General features: G+C 23.6%; 1 protein-coding gene across 1 annotated transcript; it reads left to right on the forward strand.

The window, feature by feature from the left end:
• The first annotated feature begins 3,741 nt into the window (after nt 1-3,741).
• LOC113847542 (21 kDa protein-like) lies at nt 3,742-4,903 on the forward strand. The gene has a single exon (XM_027476715.1). It carries the CDS (start codon nt 4,090-4,092, stop codon nt 4,666-4,668), a length of 579 nt encoding a protein of 192 aa, XP_027332516.1. The 5' UTR covers nt 3,742-4,089; the 3' UTR covers nt 4,669-4,903.
• The last annotated feature ends 8,229 nt before the right edge of the window (nt 4,904-13,132 follow it).

Genomic DNA, 13,132 nt, shown 5'->3' on the forward strand with positions numbered 1-13,132 from the left:
AACCTACTGACAACCATAAATATTGACTTATTTTTAGAATCTAAAATTTTAAAACTTTAAATTCTATGGAATCTAATTTTTATTTTTTAAATTTTAAATTTATAAATCTTAACTCTCAATAGAATCTATTTTTTATTTTTTTATTTAAAACTTTTAAAATTTATTTAAATGAAACGCAAATAAAATTATTTTAAATTTTTGTCAGTAAAAAAAAAGAACAAATTTTTTTTAGGGTTTTATTAGATTAAATTTTTTTAAAATTTTGGCATGAAGAAGTGAGAACAAGAAAAAAAGAACACAAAAAAGAATTATTAAAAAAAATAAAGTAAGATTTTACTTGACTATTAAACAAAAATAAATTTATTCTCTTTCATGTTTTGTTTTATCGACTTTTTTGTTGTGACTTGAGATTTTTTTATTGAAGCTCTTTTTCTTTCAACTTCTAATGTTTGTTTTTAACTCAAGTACATGTACTTTAAAAATTTTAATACTCTCGGAATGTTTATTACTTTAACTTCCTTTTCTCTTTTCTTTGTTTTATTGTACTATCAAAAAAACGTTCATCTCTTCTGGTTTTTTTCTCTTTCTTCCATTTTTTCTCTTTGTTTTACCATATTTTCAAAAAAAGTGTCCTCCTTATTTAAAACTTAATTTCTTATTTATAGCCACTTTCTATAACCCTAAATTCTAATTTATTTTTTTTATTATAAAAAATAAAAGACTCCAACTTTCTTATTTTTTAAGTACCATTAATTCACTTTTATAAAAATCTACCATTTTTTATTGATTTTTCTTCCCGTAACCTACTTACTTGATAATAAAAAAAATATCTATCTATTTTGAGATTTTTTTTTACATCCTAACTCCTTATAGAATATAAAATTTTAAATCTTATAGAATATATTTTTGTTTTTTAAATTTTAAATTCATAAATTTTAACTTTCTAAAGAATCTAATTTTTATTTTTAATTTTTTAATTTTTAATTTTTAAATTTTATTTAAATAAAATCCAGATAAAAATTGAATATTCACAATTTTATTTAAAAAGAGTTATGCTATATAATAATATGAATAATTTTGTACAAATTTTTAATTTTTTATTAGTTAAAAATTAAATAATAACAAAAAAAGAAAATATAAACACAAACCACGGTATATTCTTTTTGTCACTTTTCGTATGACGCTCATTTGTATAATTAAGCATTTTCCATTAAAAATATCTCATGTATATAATATTTTTATATAACTCTATCTTTGTAGATAATGACATAAAAAAAGTGTTGAATAAATAAATAATAAGGATAATGAGCGCGTGGGGTATATATGTTTGTGCTGAAGAAGTTATTGTTGGCGAAAGAGGAGAAAGGAGAGTGAGTGCTCTAAAGGGGCAGTTGGACTTGGACATTTCACATCCCAATAACCATAGCTTCAACTTGGACGTCTCCTACATTGCTCTACACTTCCACCAATCATTCGAAGAATATTATATTCAAAATTATTAATAGACTAATATTTTACATAGAAATTACCGATAATTATTGTATATACAGTTATTATAAGAAGAGAAAAAGAAAAAAAGAAAAAGTAAGTAATATAATAAATAATTTGATAAAAAATGAAAATAAATATTAGGTCAAATAAGGTATATGAAAAAATATATAAAAATATTATTATTGTTCTCATGTATGCTCTTTATTCAATTATTATTTATGCAACAGATTAATAAATTTCTGTGGTTTAATCAATGTTAATATTGATGATACTTCTTTATTTGTTGGACCAAGCTCTACACTCCAATAAAAAAAAAACACTTAACAAAGATATTTTAATATTAAGATTAAATTATATATTAATTAATACACTTTTATAACTTAATTTTTATACTTAAAATTTACTTTCAGGTTTTATATAAATTTTTCATTGTATTTGATTTCTTGTTACAACACTATTAATTAAATTTACTTTTTATTGAGTTGTATTTTTCTAAAGATGCCGTAATAGTAAGATCATAATACTTATGTAAAAATTAAAGAATAGTTTTTTAAATATATAAACTAGTTCGTGGATGAATATCAGTTATAAGAATTAAATATTTATTTTTACTTAATATTAATATTACTAATTCTCCAACATAAAAACTAATGTTACATGATGCTAATACAATAAATTTAAATATTTTATTTATAAATAAAATAATTTTTTAAATTATTTATTTATTTTTAACAATTTACATTATAGTTATATAATCTTCATTTGCTTTCAATGTTGTTTATCATGGAATACATATGTAATTGCATTATCAAGTATTTTAAATATTATATTTTTATAAAATAATTTTAATTTTAAAATAAATTTTTATTAATTTTAATTTAATCAACACATTTTATATTATTTTAGATAAAATTATGTAATTTTGAGTTATCTATTACATATGAAAATCCGTAGAAACAAAGAAGGATCTGTAAAATCAAAATAATTTTTTTAATATTAATTAATATTATAATATATAAAAAGGAATAAAATATAGATATAATAAATTTTTTATTTTGAAGTTAAATATGTATTTTAAAATTATAATAAAATTATATAGTTAATTTAAAGTAACGATGGACATTATAAGTACGTGAACAATTCTAAACTTATTTTTAATTTTAAAAGATTATATTATTTTTAAAAAATTAATATTTTTTAATAAATTTTAATGACAATTTCTCTTATTTTAAAAAAATATTTTATTTTTAAAAAATATATTTTTTAATATGTTCAGTAGTATTGACATTACTAATCAAAATGGAGTAAAATATACTGTCATTTTACATGTAAAATAATCATTATTATTAACGCACAATAAAATTAGTGATTTAATTAAAAAAAAAACTAACATTAAAAGAATATCATTAGTCTGAATATATAACATGGAGAAACAACAACAGTTTACTGTATATGAAACTGAATATATGAAAAGGCTACGATTTCAATCCGAAGAATTAATGCACTGGTGCAAGAGTTCGTTAATTCACATTTGCAATTGATCTATTCAATGTAGAACCTCACTTCGATTTCAAAAGCAGTGTAAATGCATTTTTCATTTTGGTTTGACTTTATCAGTGGAAATTCTATCTGCGTTCAAAGAAATTAATAATTTTAGTTACTGTTTAAATTAATGTGTTAAATTCGCGTGCAAGTGCATATTCGACGTGTTAGATTCAAATAAGGATCTTAACTACCCGTCTTTCGCCCTTTTAGATGGCAGGATCTTGTCCCCCTAATAAAAAATAGATAGCAGGATCTAGTAAACTCCGGGTAACTGTAAACAAATCTCTTAATACCATAATAATCATAAAAATTCACAAACACTACATTAAATGCATACTATAAAATTTACCCTGTGGGAAATAAGAATTACAACCTTACGAATAAGAAAAATATATAATCCATATATACCTGGCTTCTAGATAGGTCCAAGTTGTCACATGGCTGCAGTGACTGCAAGATCGTGTGTGAAAGCAACTTTGGAACAGTGTCTCGCATCGCAGGTAGGTCCATTGTGGTTAACAAAGCACTAAACATTGTACAATTAAATTAACAAAATCTGATTCACATCATGTCGGTCGGAAATAGTAGCACTGTCCTTTTTTTACTTTAAAAGAAACTGAGAGAAAGGTCGACTTGCACATGCGCCAGTTTAGACAAAGACGTGTATTTAGCAGCGTTTGTGTCATTGCATGATTGGTTATTGCGAGTGCCATTCCCATTTCTGTTTTTTTCCCAAAACCCAATAATTCCCTAGATTTTTGTTATGCTGCAGACCCACACCGGTCCACCACCCTTATTTTTTCATCATAAAATATTTATAGACAACTTTTGAGATACATATAAAAAAAAACCATTTTTCATAATTTTTCTCTATTTATTTTCTGTAAATATACCCCACATAAGGTAGACACAGTTTGAACAAGGGGTAAAGTTGAGGCTGTGACACTGAAGCCACCCTCTATATATCAAGATCCAGTTTGTCCTTGATTCTCAATCTCACACAGCTCGCAACCCCAAAATTTTCTCTCAACCAATTTCAATTCTAAACCAAACATGGGAAGGGTTTCCCCTCTTTTCTTGCTTCTCTCTGTACTCTATATTGCAGGCATAGCCAAGTTGACAATTGCAAGTCCCAGCAATTTCATAAAGTCCTCTTGCAGCACCACTCAATACCCAGCTTTGTGTGTTGAGTCTCTCTCAGTCTATGCCACCACCATCCAACAAGACCCTCACCAATTAGTCCAAACAGCCTTGTCAGTGAGCCTCAACAGGACTGAGTCCACCAAGGCCTTTGTCACAAAGTGCAACAAATTTAGGGGCCTAAAACCAAGAGAATATGCTGCCTTACATGATTGTGCTGAAGAAATTAGTGATAGTGTGGACAGGCTAAGCCGTTCACTCAAGGAGCTGAAACTGTGCAATGTCAAAGGTGAGGATTTCAATTGGCACATAAGCAATGTTGAGACATGGGTCAGTTCTGCCTTGACTGATGAAAGCACTTGCAGTGATGGGTTTGCTGGAAATGCCCTTAATGGGAAAATCAAGGCTTCAATTAGAGCTAAAATGGTGAATGTTGCTCAGGTCACTAGTAATGCTCTTGCACTCATTAATCAATATGCTGCAAAACACTAGGGAGCTTGTCGTACAAGAGTCCCAACGGTTTTTGCTTTGTGCGTTTGAGGAAATGAGGAACATCACCTCTTTGTGGTTCCTTTTGTGTTTTATGTGATGTATGATAGTGAAATCCAGATAGAAAATATGCAGATCTTTGTTATGCTTTTCAAATGTGAAATATGAAAGAGTTCCGTTTTAGTTTGCTATTCTCGTTTCTCTTCTCAACTTCTAATTCACGATAGTAACATTGCTAACTTTTAACACATCTTTGGCCCAATTATCGATGAGCTGTTAATATTAGAATATGAAGGTTAGTTTTGTTGATTAAATTTAATTTGCTTTATCTTAGGGGTTAATTTTGTAAAAATCATTCACTTCTAGTTTTATTTTATTTAAAATAAAAAAGTTAAATAAAATTATAATATAGAATGAAGATTCTTAATTTAAGACCGAAGTTTGAGGTGCGGAAATCATGGAAGAAAAAAAGGAATCAAAGTCTAAATATGTTAGCAATGAATGCGGAGGAAGAAAAGAAAATGGAAGCAGAGTTTGAAATGATCACTTGTGCAGACGGACCCTAAAGTGCACCCCACTCTCCATTCCGTCACGCTAAGACATAAATAATCGTACCTGCTAACCTACTTCCTTTTGTTTTTATTTCACCTTCCCTTTCTCTTTCTATCAATTTCGATGTATCATTAAACTGATAAAGACATTTTTAACAATTATGCTTTGTGTAAAACTAATAAGCTATTTGTATGTTATATGACTATTTTTAACAGTTTTTATAAACATACGCAGAATTAAATTGAAAAATCAATAACGTACAATTTAAAATTTTTCATTTTCAATTTTCATTGGAAGAATAAGCATTTGCACATGGTTGAAAAGTATTTTATTTTCCCCTTCCCACTTGTAACGTTAAAGGGTAGCCACTAGCCATAGGCCAGCAAAGGGATCAGGTTGAGCGACTACAAATTTAATAATAGGCTATGGGTTCAAAAAATCAATAATGACAGCTTTCTATGTTTCATATTTCTTATTATAAAGGAAATACAAAATAAGGCTGTCTGTAGTTTTGTTTAAATTTATTTTGTGATAAAATTTGTATTGTAATTTATATTAAAATAATTCAAACTGATATTTTACAATTTTAGATTGAATAAGTTATTTTGAATTTTATTTTATCATTTTTAAAGGATAGTTACACTTAGTTTGTTATTTAATAAACAAACCAAAAGTTCATTAATTAAAGTATAAATAGAATCATAAATAATATATGAGTATTTATTTTAGGATATTAATTTAAGAGATAATATTTATGAAATAAAGAGTGAAAAAATAAAAAATAATAAATAATAAATTGTTAAAAATATTAAATATTATTATAAATTATAATTTAGTCTAAATTATAAACTAAAATAATGATTTTTAACTAAAAATACATCAACAAAATTTATGTTAAGTTAGTATTTATATAAAAATGAAATAGGAAAATTAATATAAATTTAATTTTTTTGTAATTTAGTTTGATTTTTATTCATTTTTAATTATTCTGATTTTTTATTTTTTCAATTAACAGTTAATTCATTTTCTTATTCTTTTAAGATTAGTTTATTTTTTTAAAGATTAGTTTTGAATACCTTTAATCTAAAGTTCAAAGAAAGTAAAATCAACAAAGCTGGACACAGTAGGTAAAAGGTTGAGTCCCATATTCACGTTAACAGGTGTTTGATTTCTTGCCCTGTGTATCTAACGGGTTTAATATTTTGAAAGTAGAATTAAAAAATCTTAGTTTAAGTTATTTTAAAAAATATTTAATTATTTTTAAAAATTTTAAAGAATGTTAAAATTAAAAATATATTCAAAATAAATAATTAATAAATATGGACTAATTATTAATTAATGTATTTACATCCATAACGACTGTAGTTAATTCTGTCTTACTTTTAGATTAGAAAATAATAATATATATAATTTAAATTATTATATGATATAAATATAAATATTCAAGAGTAGTTATTTATGAACATATGAAAATGGAATGTAGATAAGTCAGTAAATTCTGATTGTAGTTTTTGAAATTATAAGTATTAATTACGTTGCTTTTTACTTTAAAATTCTAGTTTAATTCTTAATTTTATCAAATAATATTTATTTTAAATATTTTAAATATAAAATAACAATAATACAGGGAAAAATTAAAATGAATATTCTTTTAAAATTTAATATTAAAGTATATATGTTATAAGAAAATTAAAACATCATTAATATACTTTTACCCCGATTTATAATATATTTTATTATTAATTGACCAAGAGATAAATCTTTGGATTCAAAACTTTTTGATATCATGATAAAAATGAAGAAAGAGAGAATAGAGTGCTTGAGAAAGAAGACAAGTAGTCTGGGAGAAGCTTGACAGTAGTGCTACCATTCAACTCGAATCGAATGGCAGACAAGTGTAGTTCTAGAGCTTCAACGAATGCCAGATATATTTGACATACTAAAAAGCACAACAATCATAATAAAAAAGTAAAAGGTGAAAAGAGATCAAGAAGACATTATTGAAAGGCTTCACATGGAGATGTTGGTTATCTTGAAAGGGCTTGAACTTGAACAGGGACATGTTTATGCTACCATCAATGGGACAATTTCTCACCCTAAGCTTCTAAAGAAGAAATGAGATTGTTAGCTATCAAAATAGATCAGATTAGGCTAGACTTTACCTTAAATAGGTTTGGTCTATTTTCAGCCTGATCTGACCTGTTTAGGTGGCTTGGCCTGACCTATTTAGGTGGTCTGATCTGATCTGAAACCTGTTAACAAAGTCTGTTACAAAAAAAAATCTCAATATTAATGAAAATATAAATATTTTATTATCAAATTAGTTTACATATATTTTTTTTTTTACTTTTCATCTATGTTATTGATAAATATTAAATAGTTGTAATAATTTTATAAATAATTTTTAAAATATTATTTGAGCACTAATTATAAATGTTTCATATTAAATAAATTTTAATTATTTTTTTATTTTTAAAATTATTAAATTATTAAAGATTTTAGTTTTTTTAGAATCATATTTTATTTGTTTAAAAACATCTTATATTTAATAAATAAAGTCATAGTAAACACATAAAATTAATCACAAAAAATAACATTCACATAATTTATTGAATTAGCTGAAATAAAATTATTATATTTTAAAAAATAAATAAATTTAAATTCAATTTAATATATATATATAATGAAAATAATAATAACTATTAAATTAAAAAATAAAATAATTATAAAATATTTAATTTTTTTTATTTCATTAATTTTTTATTTTAAATTAATAAATATACATAAAATTAACAACACGATAACATTAATATAATATAGAAAAATATTACTGATACAATAAATTAAAATATATAATTATATACAAAATATAAATTGGTAAATTATCTAATAATTTAATTTTTTATTTATGTAAATATTTACAAATTTTTGAATTTCAAATGTATGTTAATAAATTTATTAAAGTATTAAATATTTTAATTATTTTTTATGATAATTATATTTTATTTGTGTAAAAATATCTTATATTTAATAAATAAAATCACAGTAAACACATAAAATTGATAACAAAAAATAATATTCACAAAATTTGTTGAATCAGCTAAATAAATTATTATATTTAAAAAGTAAATAAATAGTCATTGTAAAAATTATAGGTAAAAAATATTTCTATTATAAAATTTAAGGATGTAAAAAAATAATATATAAGCATAGTAAGAATTAATAAAATTTATATTTAAATTAAAATAACTTATATTTCTAAACTTTTATCTTAATAAAAAATATATAATAAAATTTTATATATATATAATGACAATAATAATAATTATTAAATTAAAAATATAATTATAAAATATTTAATTTTATTTATTTTATTAAATTTTATTTTAAATTAACAAATATACGTAAAATTAACTACACTATAACATTAATATAATATAGAAAATATTACTGATACAATATATTAAAGCGTATATATATATATATATATATATATATTATAAATTGATAAATTAATTAATAATTTAATTTTTATTTATCCTTTTTTTTTGTAAATATTTATTAATTATTGAATTCTGAATGTATATTAACAATTATATTTCTTAAGAAAAAATCTATTTACATATATGTCAAATTCATGAAAAATAATTATTTAAAATTTGACATATTTATATTTAAGTATATTATTGTATACTGTGTATCTGGTATGTAAAATTTTTTTATATATACTTTGCTCAAAAAATTTATACTAATAAAAATAAAATACATATTAAGTTACAAAAAGTATATATTATTATATATATTTTATTTAAAATTATATTATTTACTATATGGTCCTATTATATATTTATATATATATTGTATATGAAATTTTTTATTTTTTTCTATTTTTTTTTATAAAATTTTAGTTTCAAATTTTTATTATTAAATAAATTTATTATTTAAATGTAAAAAATATGATAATTTATTATTAAATAAATTTATTATTTAAAATGTAATCATGTATAAATATTTTTAATTTTTAATAGAATATAATTTTTATTTATTATAATTATAAATAAAAAAATTATAACATAATATATTAATTTAATATAACAAAATTAAAAATATATTATTAAATAAATTTATTATTTAAATATGTTTTAACAACTATATATATATATATATATATATATATATATATATATATATATATAGGCCGACCTACCAAGTTTAACATACTTTAAAAATAAGCTTAGGTCTAGTTTGTTTACTTAAACAGACTTTAAAAAAAAGTTAAATTTTATTTGTTTATTAAAAAAGACAGACTAGACTAAGTTGTAGACTCCTATCAGGCGGCATGATATATTTCCTAACCCACACATTGAAATTCCATGGTGATTTTTTTGTGGGTCCGAGAATCATGGTACATATTTTATTAAAACTTAATGATAATAATTGTGCTCATCCACCGCTTGAGGCGCAAAGCCGCAACTCTATAATGGCCAAAAATTAGGTGTCCATTCAATTCACTTCAGTTAAGGAAGGAAAATGGACAAAAATTCAAAATTGTTAACTAAAAGTAGATAATTTTGATAGAGACACCATTGATAATGTCTCTACCCCTACTCTTTCTGTTAGGGATAAATCCAAAGTTTCCCCTTCCGATCAACACCTAATTTGGAATCTTTGCTTGTCCCATAACCCATATCCAAATGCATTTCCCTTTGTTTTGTTCTTTTGCAGGTGATTCTTATTCTTTAATGTAATTATCATCATCATCTGCAACAGATAGCATGTGTGATTTTTTCCACTAGTTTTACTTAACCGCCATAGTGAAATTAATAGAACTCAACCAAAATTAATAGAGATTTTTTTATGCCATTTTCCCCCAAAAATAGAAATTATTCTTTTGTTAGACTCAGTTGCAAGATCTTCTGAACTAGTTAATTTTATTTAATAATCATCCTATGATCCTATCCAAAATTTTAAAATTGGGATGAGATGAGGGATGCTAACAGCAAGTGGCGAGTGTGCTACCCGTATCCATATTCATTAGAATTACTGAATATCTATGCTCAGAGTAGTTATTAACGAATAACTGTATATATTTTAAAAAATTAAAAATATTATGTAATATTTTATATTATCATATTATATAATATATTAATAATATCATTAAATAATAATATAAAATAAAATTTATATCATCATAAAAATAAGAAATATATTAAATAAAAATTTATTACTGTATGCATGTATTTATGGGGCGAATAATATTTGTTTCTATCTATTTTATAAAGAAAAGAATTTATTTTACTTATATGTTTTGTAATGTTAGACCTTTAAATTTTCGAAGTGTATAAACAATCTATACTTTTGAAAATATTCAAAAAATATATCTTCTACTATTTTAATTTTTAATTTTTTCATTTTTATACTTCAAAATGTTAGTCACCATGTAGAGTAAAGATTAAAAATTTGGAAGTATTTTTGTTTAAAAATAAAAATTAAATATACAAGTAACAAAAGGTTTTTTTTACCTATTTTTAAAGGTAAAGTTTAAATTGTAGAAATTTAATATAAAAAATAAAGTATATATAGGAGAAGTATCTTCTTATACCACTACAAGTTTAAAAACTCTTACATCAAATCTGAACCTTTCATTTTACTTACATCTAACAGTTAGTGAAGTAATAAATTATAATCCGTTATATGTAAGTCAAATGAAAGGTTCAGATTTGGTATAAAAGTTTTTCAACTTACACCATTGTAAGAAGATCTTGTCCCATATATATAGAGAGAGAGAAAGAGTAAAGAATTTTTTTATACTAGTGTAAGTTTAAAAATTCTTACACTCGATTTAAATCTTTCATTTAACTTATATTTAACGGTCAATAAAGTAATAAATTATAACTTGTTAAATGTAAGTTAAATGAAAAGTTCAGATCGAGTGCAAGAATTTTTATACTTATACTAGTGTGAAAAAATCCTACACTGTATATATATCTTATAATATGTTTGCAGATATTATGTGATATATTATTTATTTATATCCCTAATGAGATTTCATTCAACAATTAGAAATTATGATTCCCTATCCACTTGTTGGACTGTCATTGAATTAATTTTAATTTAATAAAATTTTTATATATAATTATAATTTAATATTATGGTTATATAAAAAATGAATAAATATACTGTATTACAACATTAATAAAATGAAAGTAGAATATATTTTCAATGATTAAAATATCATTATTGATAAAAATAAATTAATATAACTATTTGTTTGTGTTTATACCCAACTACAAATTTCAATTGTTTTTCTCTTTTCTAGAACTACACATATTTTTCTGATTAATCTTTCAATTTTAAATTCAAATACTAGTGAGATTGAAATAGTAATATCTCGTATATACACAAAAATGAAATTAAAACTAATGCAAAATAAGCAATGTAAAAATAAAAAATACTAAAAATGAAAAATAAAAGTACAGAACGCAACATTGTAAACTAGGAAAAAATAATAAATGGTTAATTAATAATAATATATATGTTTTCATTGATAAGGAATTCAACAATTGTTAAAAAATGCAAAAACTTACTATACAAAAAATTAGCAAGCATACCATTGTTTTACAGAGAAAATTGTTATTGTAAACAAATAAATTCAAGGGTAATTTAGAACTGAATTTTAGGTCCTCTTAAGTTCTTTTAATTTTATTTTTAACATGATAATGAACGAAATGTCGTAAGGAAAATAATTGAGCAAAAATAGTAAATAATAATTAAAATAGAACAGAATTGAATGTGAAAGTTTTACCGAAACAAATTAAACAGGGATGAAGTTGCATAAACAGGAATGTAAAACGAACAAGAAATAGAATGTGAAAATGTAAATGTGCAAGAAAATAACGTACGACTCCTAGCAATAATGATTACCAATGATTGTGAATCTCTTGGTAGTTAGTGTCTGCCTCGGTGCAAAATTTTAGCGTGCAGAAAGTTTGGATACAGGTGTATCATGCAAAAAGTCTTCCCCTGGAAATATGAAGCTTCATAGTATTTATAGACGGATGAACCACAACTGCTCTCCCTTTTTTGCAAGCACTTTCTTGGCAACCGTCTTCTGTGTGTGCTTCTTCTCAACTGTTGTCGCCCATAACCATTCATGATCGTGCATTCTTCATGACTGCATGTTATCCACAATTGTTTCTTCGTACCTACGATCTCTGACCTTCAACTGGTATTAATTGCTGGTAACTGTTCCTTTGATAGTGGCTTCAAACCTTATGGTTTTTTTGTCATATTTCCTCCCCTCTTGGACTCTATCTTGTATCTTAGTCTTAGAATAAATTTCTTGTTATGTTTTTACAATTTTGAAGAATCCTATCGAAAACTTTCGTGAACTTAGAATAATTTCTCTTTCATCATATGTTTTTGACCGAAGTAAATCTATGAGCTTATTCGGTCTTGTAAATTTAGAATAATTTTCCTGTCAATTCCTATTTTTTGGCTACTTCTGAGGAAAATATGTGAACTCATTTAGTTTCATGGACATAGAATAATTTTATTGTCAATTTCTATTTTTTGATCAATTTTGGTTATTTTTCAGTCTAGTAGCTTGAAAATTTTTAAAAACTCCTTGAAAGGCCACCATTTTCTTGACAAAGAATGATTTTTTTTTATAATCCTTCAAAACTACTCAAAATATGGCCTTTTTGACGAGGGGTGAGGGTTTTCTTATAATCCTTCAAAATTCCTCGAAATGTGGCCTTTTCGACAAAGAATGAGGTTGTCTTGTCAGTCTTCATAGAAACAAATCGAACAATAGTTCCTTCATCAAGTTTTTAAACTTAGATTTTTCACAGATTCCTACCTTATCAGAATGTAGGGACTTATGATTCTCTTTGATTTTAGTCAATAGATATGT

The sequence above is a fragment of the Abrus precatorius genome, unplaced genomic scaffold (genome assembly GCF_003935025.1).
Source record: "Abrus precatorius isolate BTA unplaced genomic scaffold, Abrus_2018 Scaffold8, whole genome shotgun sequence".
Taxonomy (NCBI): Eukaryota; Viridiplantae; Streptophyta; class Magnoliopsida; order Fabales; family Fabaceae; genus Abrus; species Abrus precatorius.

Coding starts and splice junctions, on each gene's coding strand:
- LOC113847542 (XM_027476715.1), top strand. CDS start 4,090: ATGGGAAGGGTTTCCCCTCTTTTCTTGCTTCTCTCTGTACTCTATATT.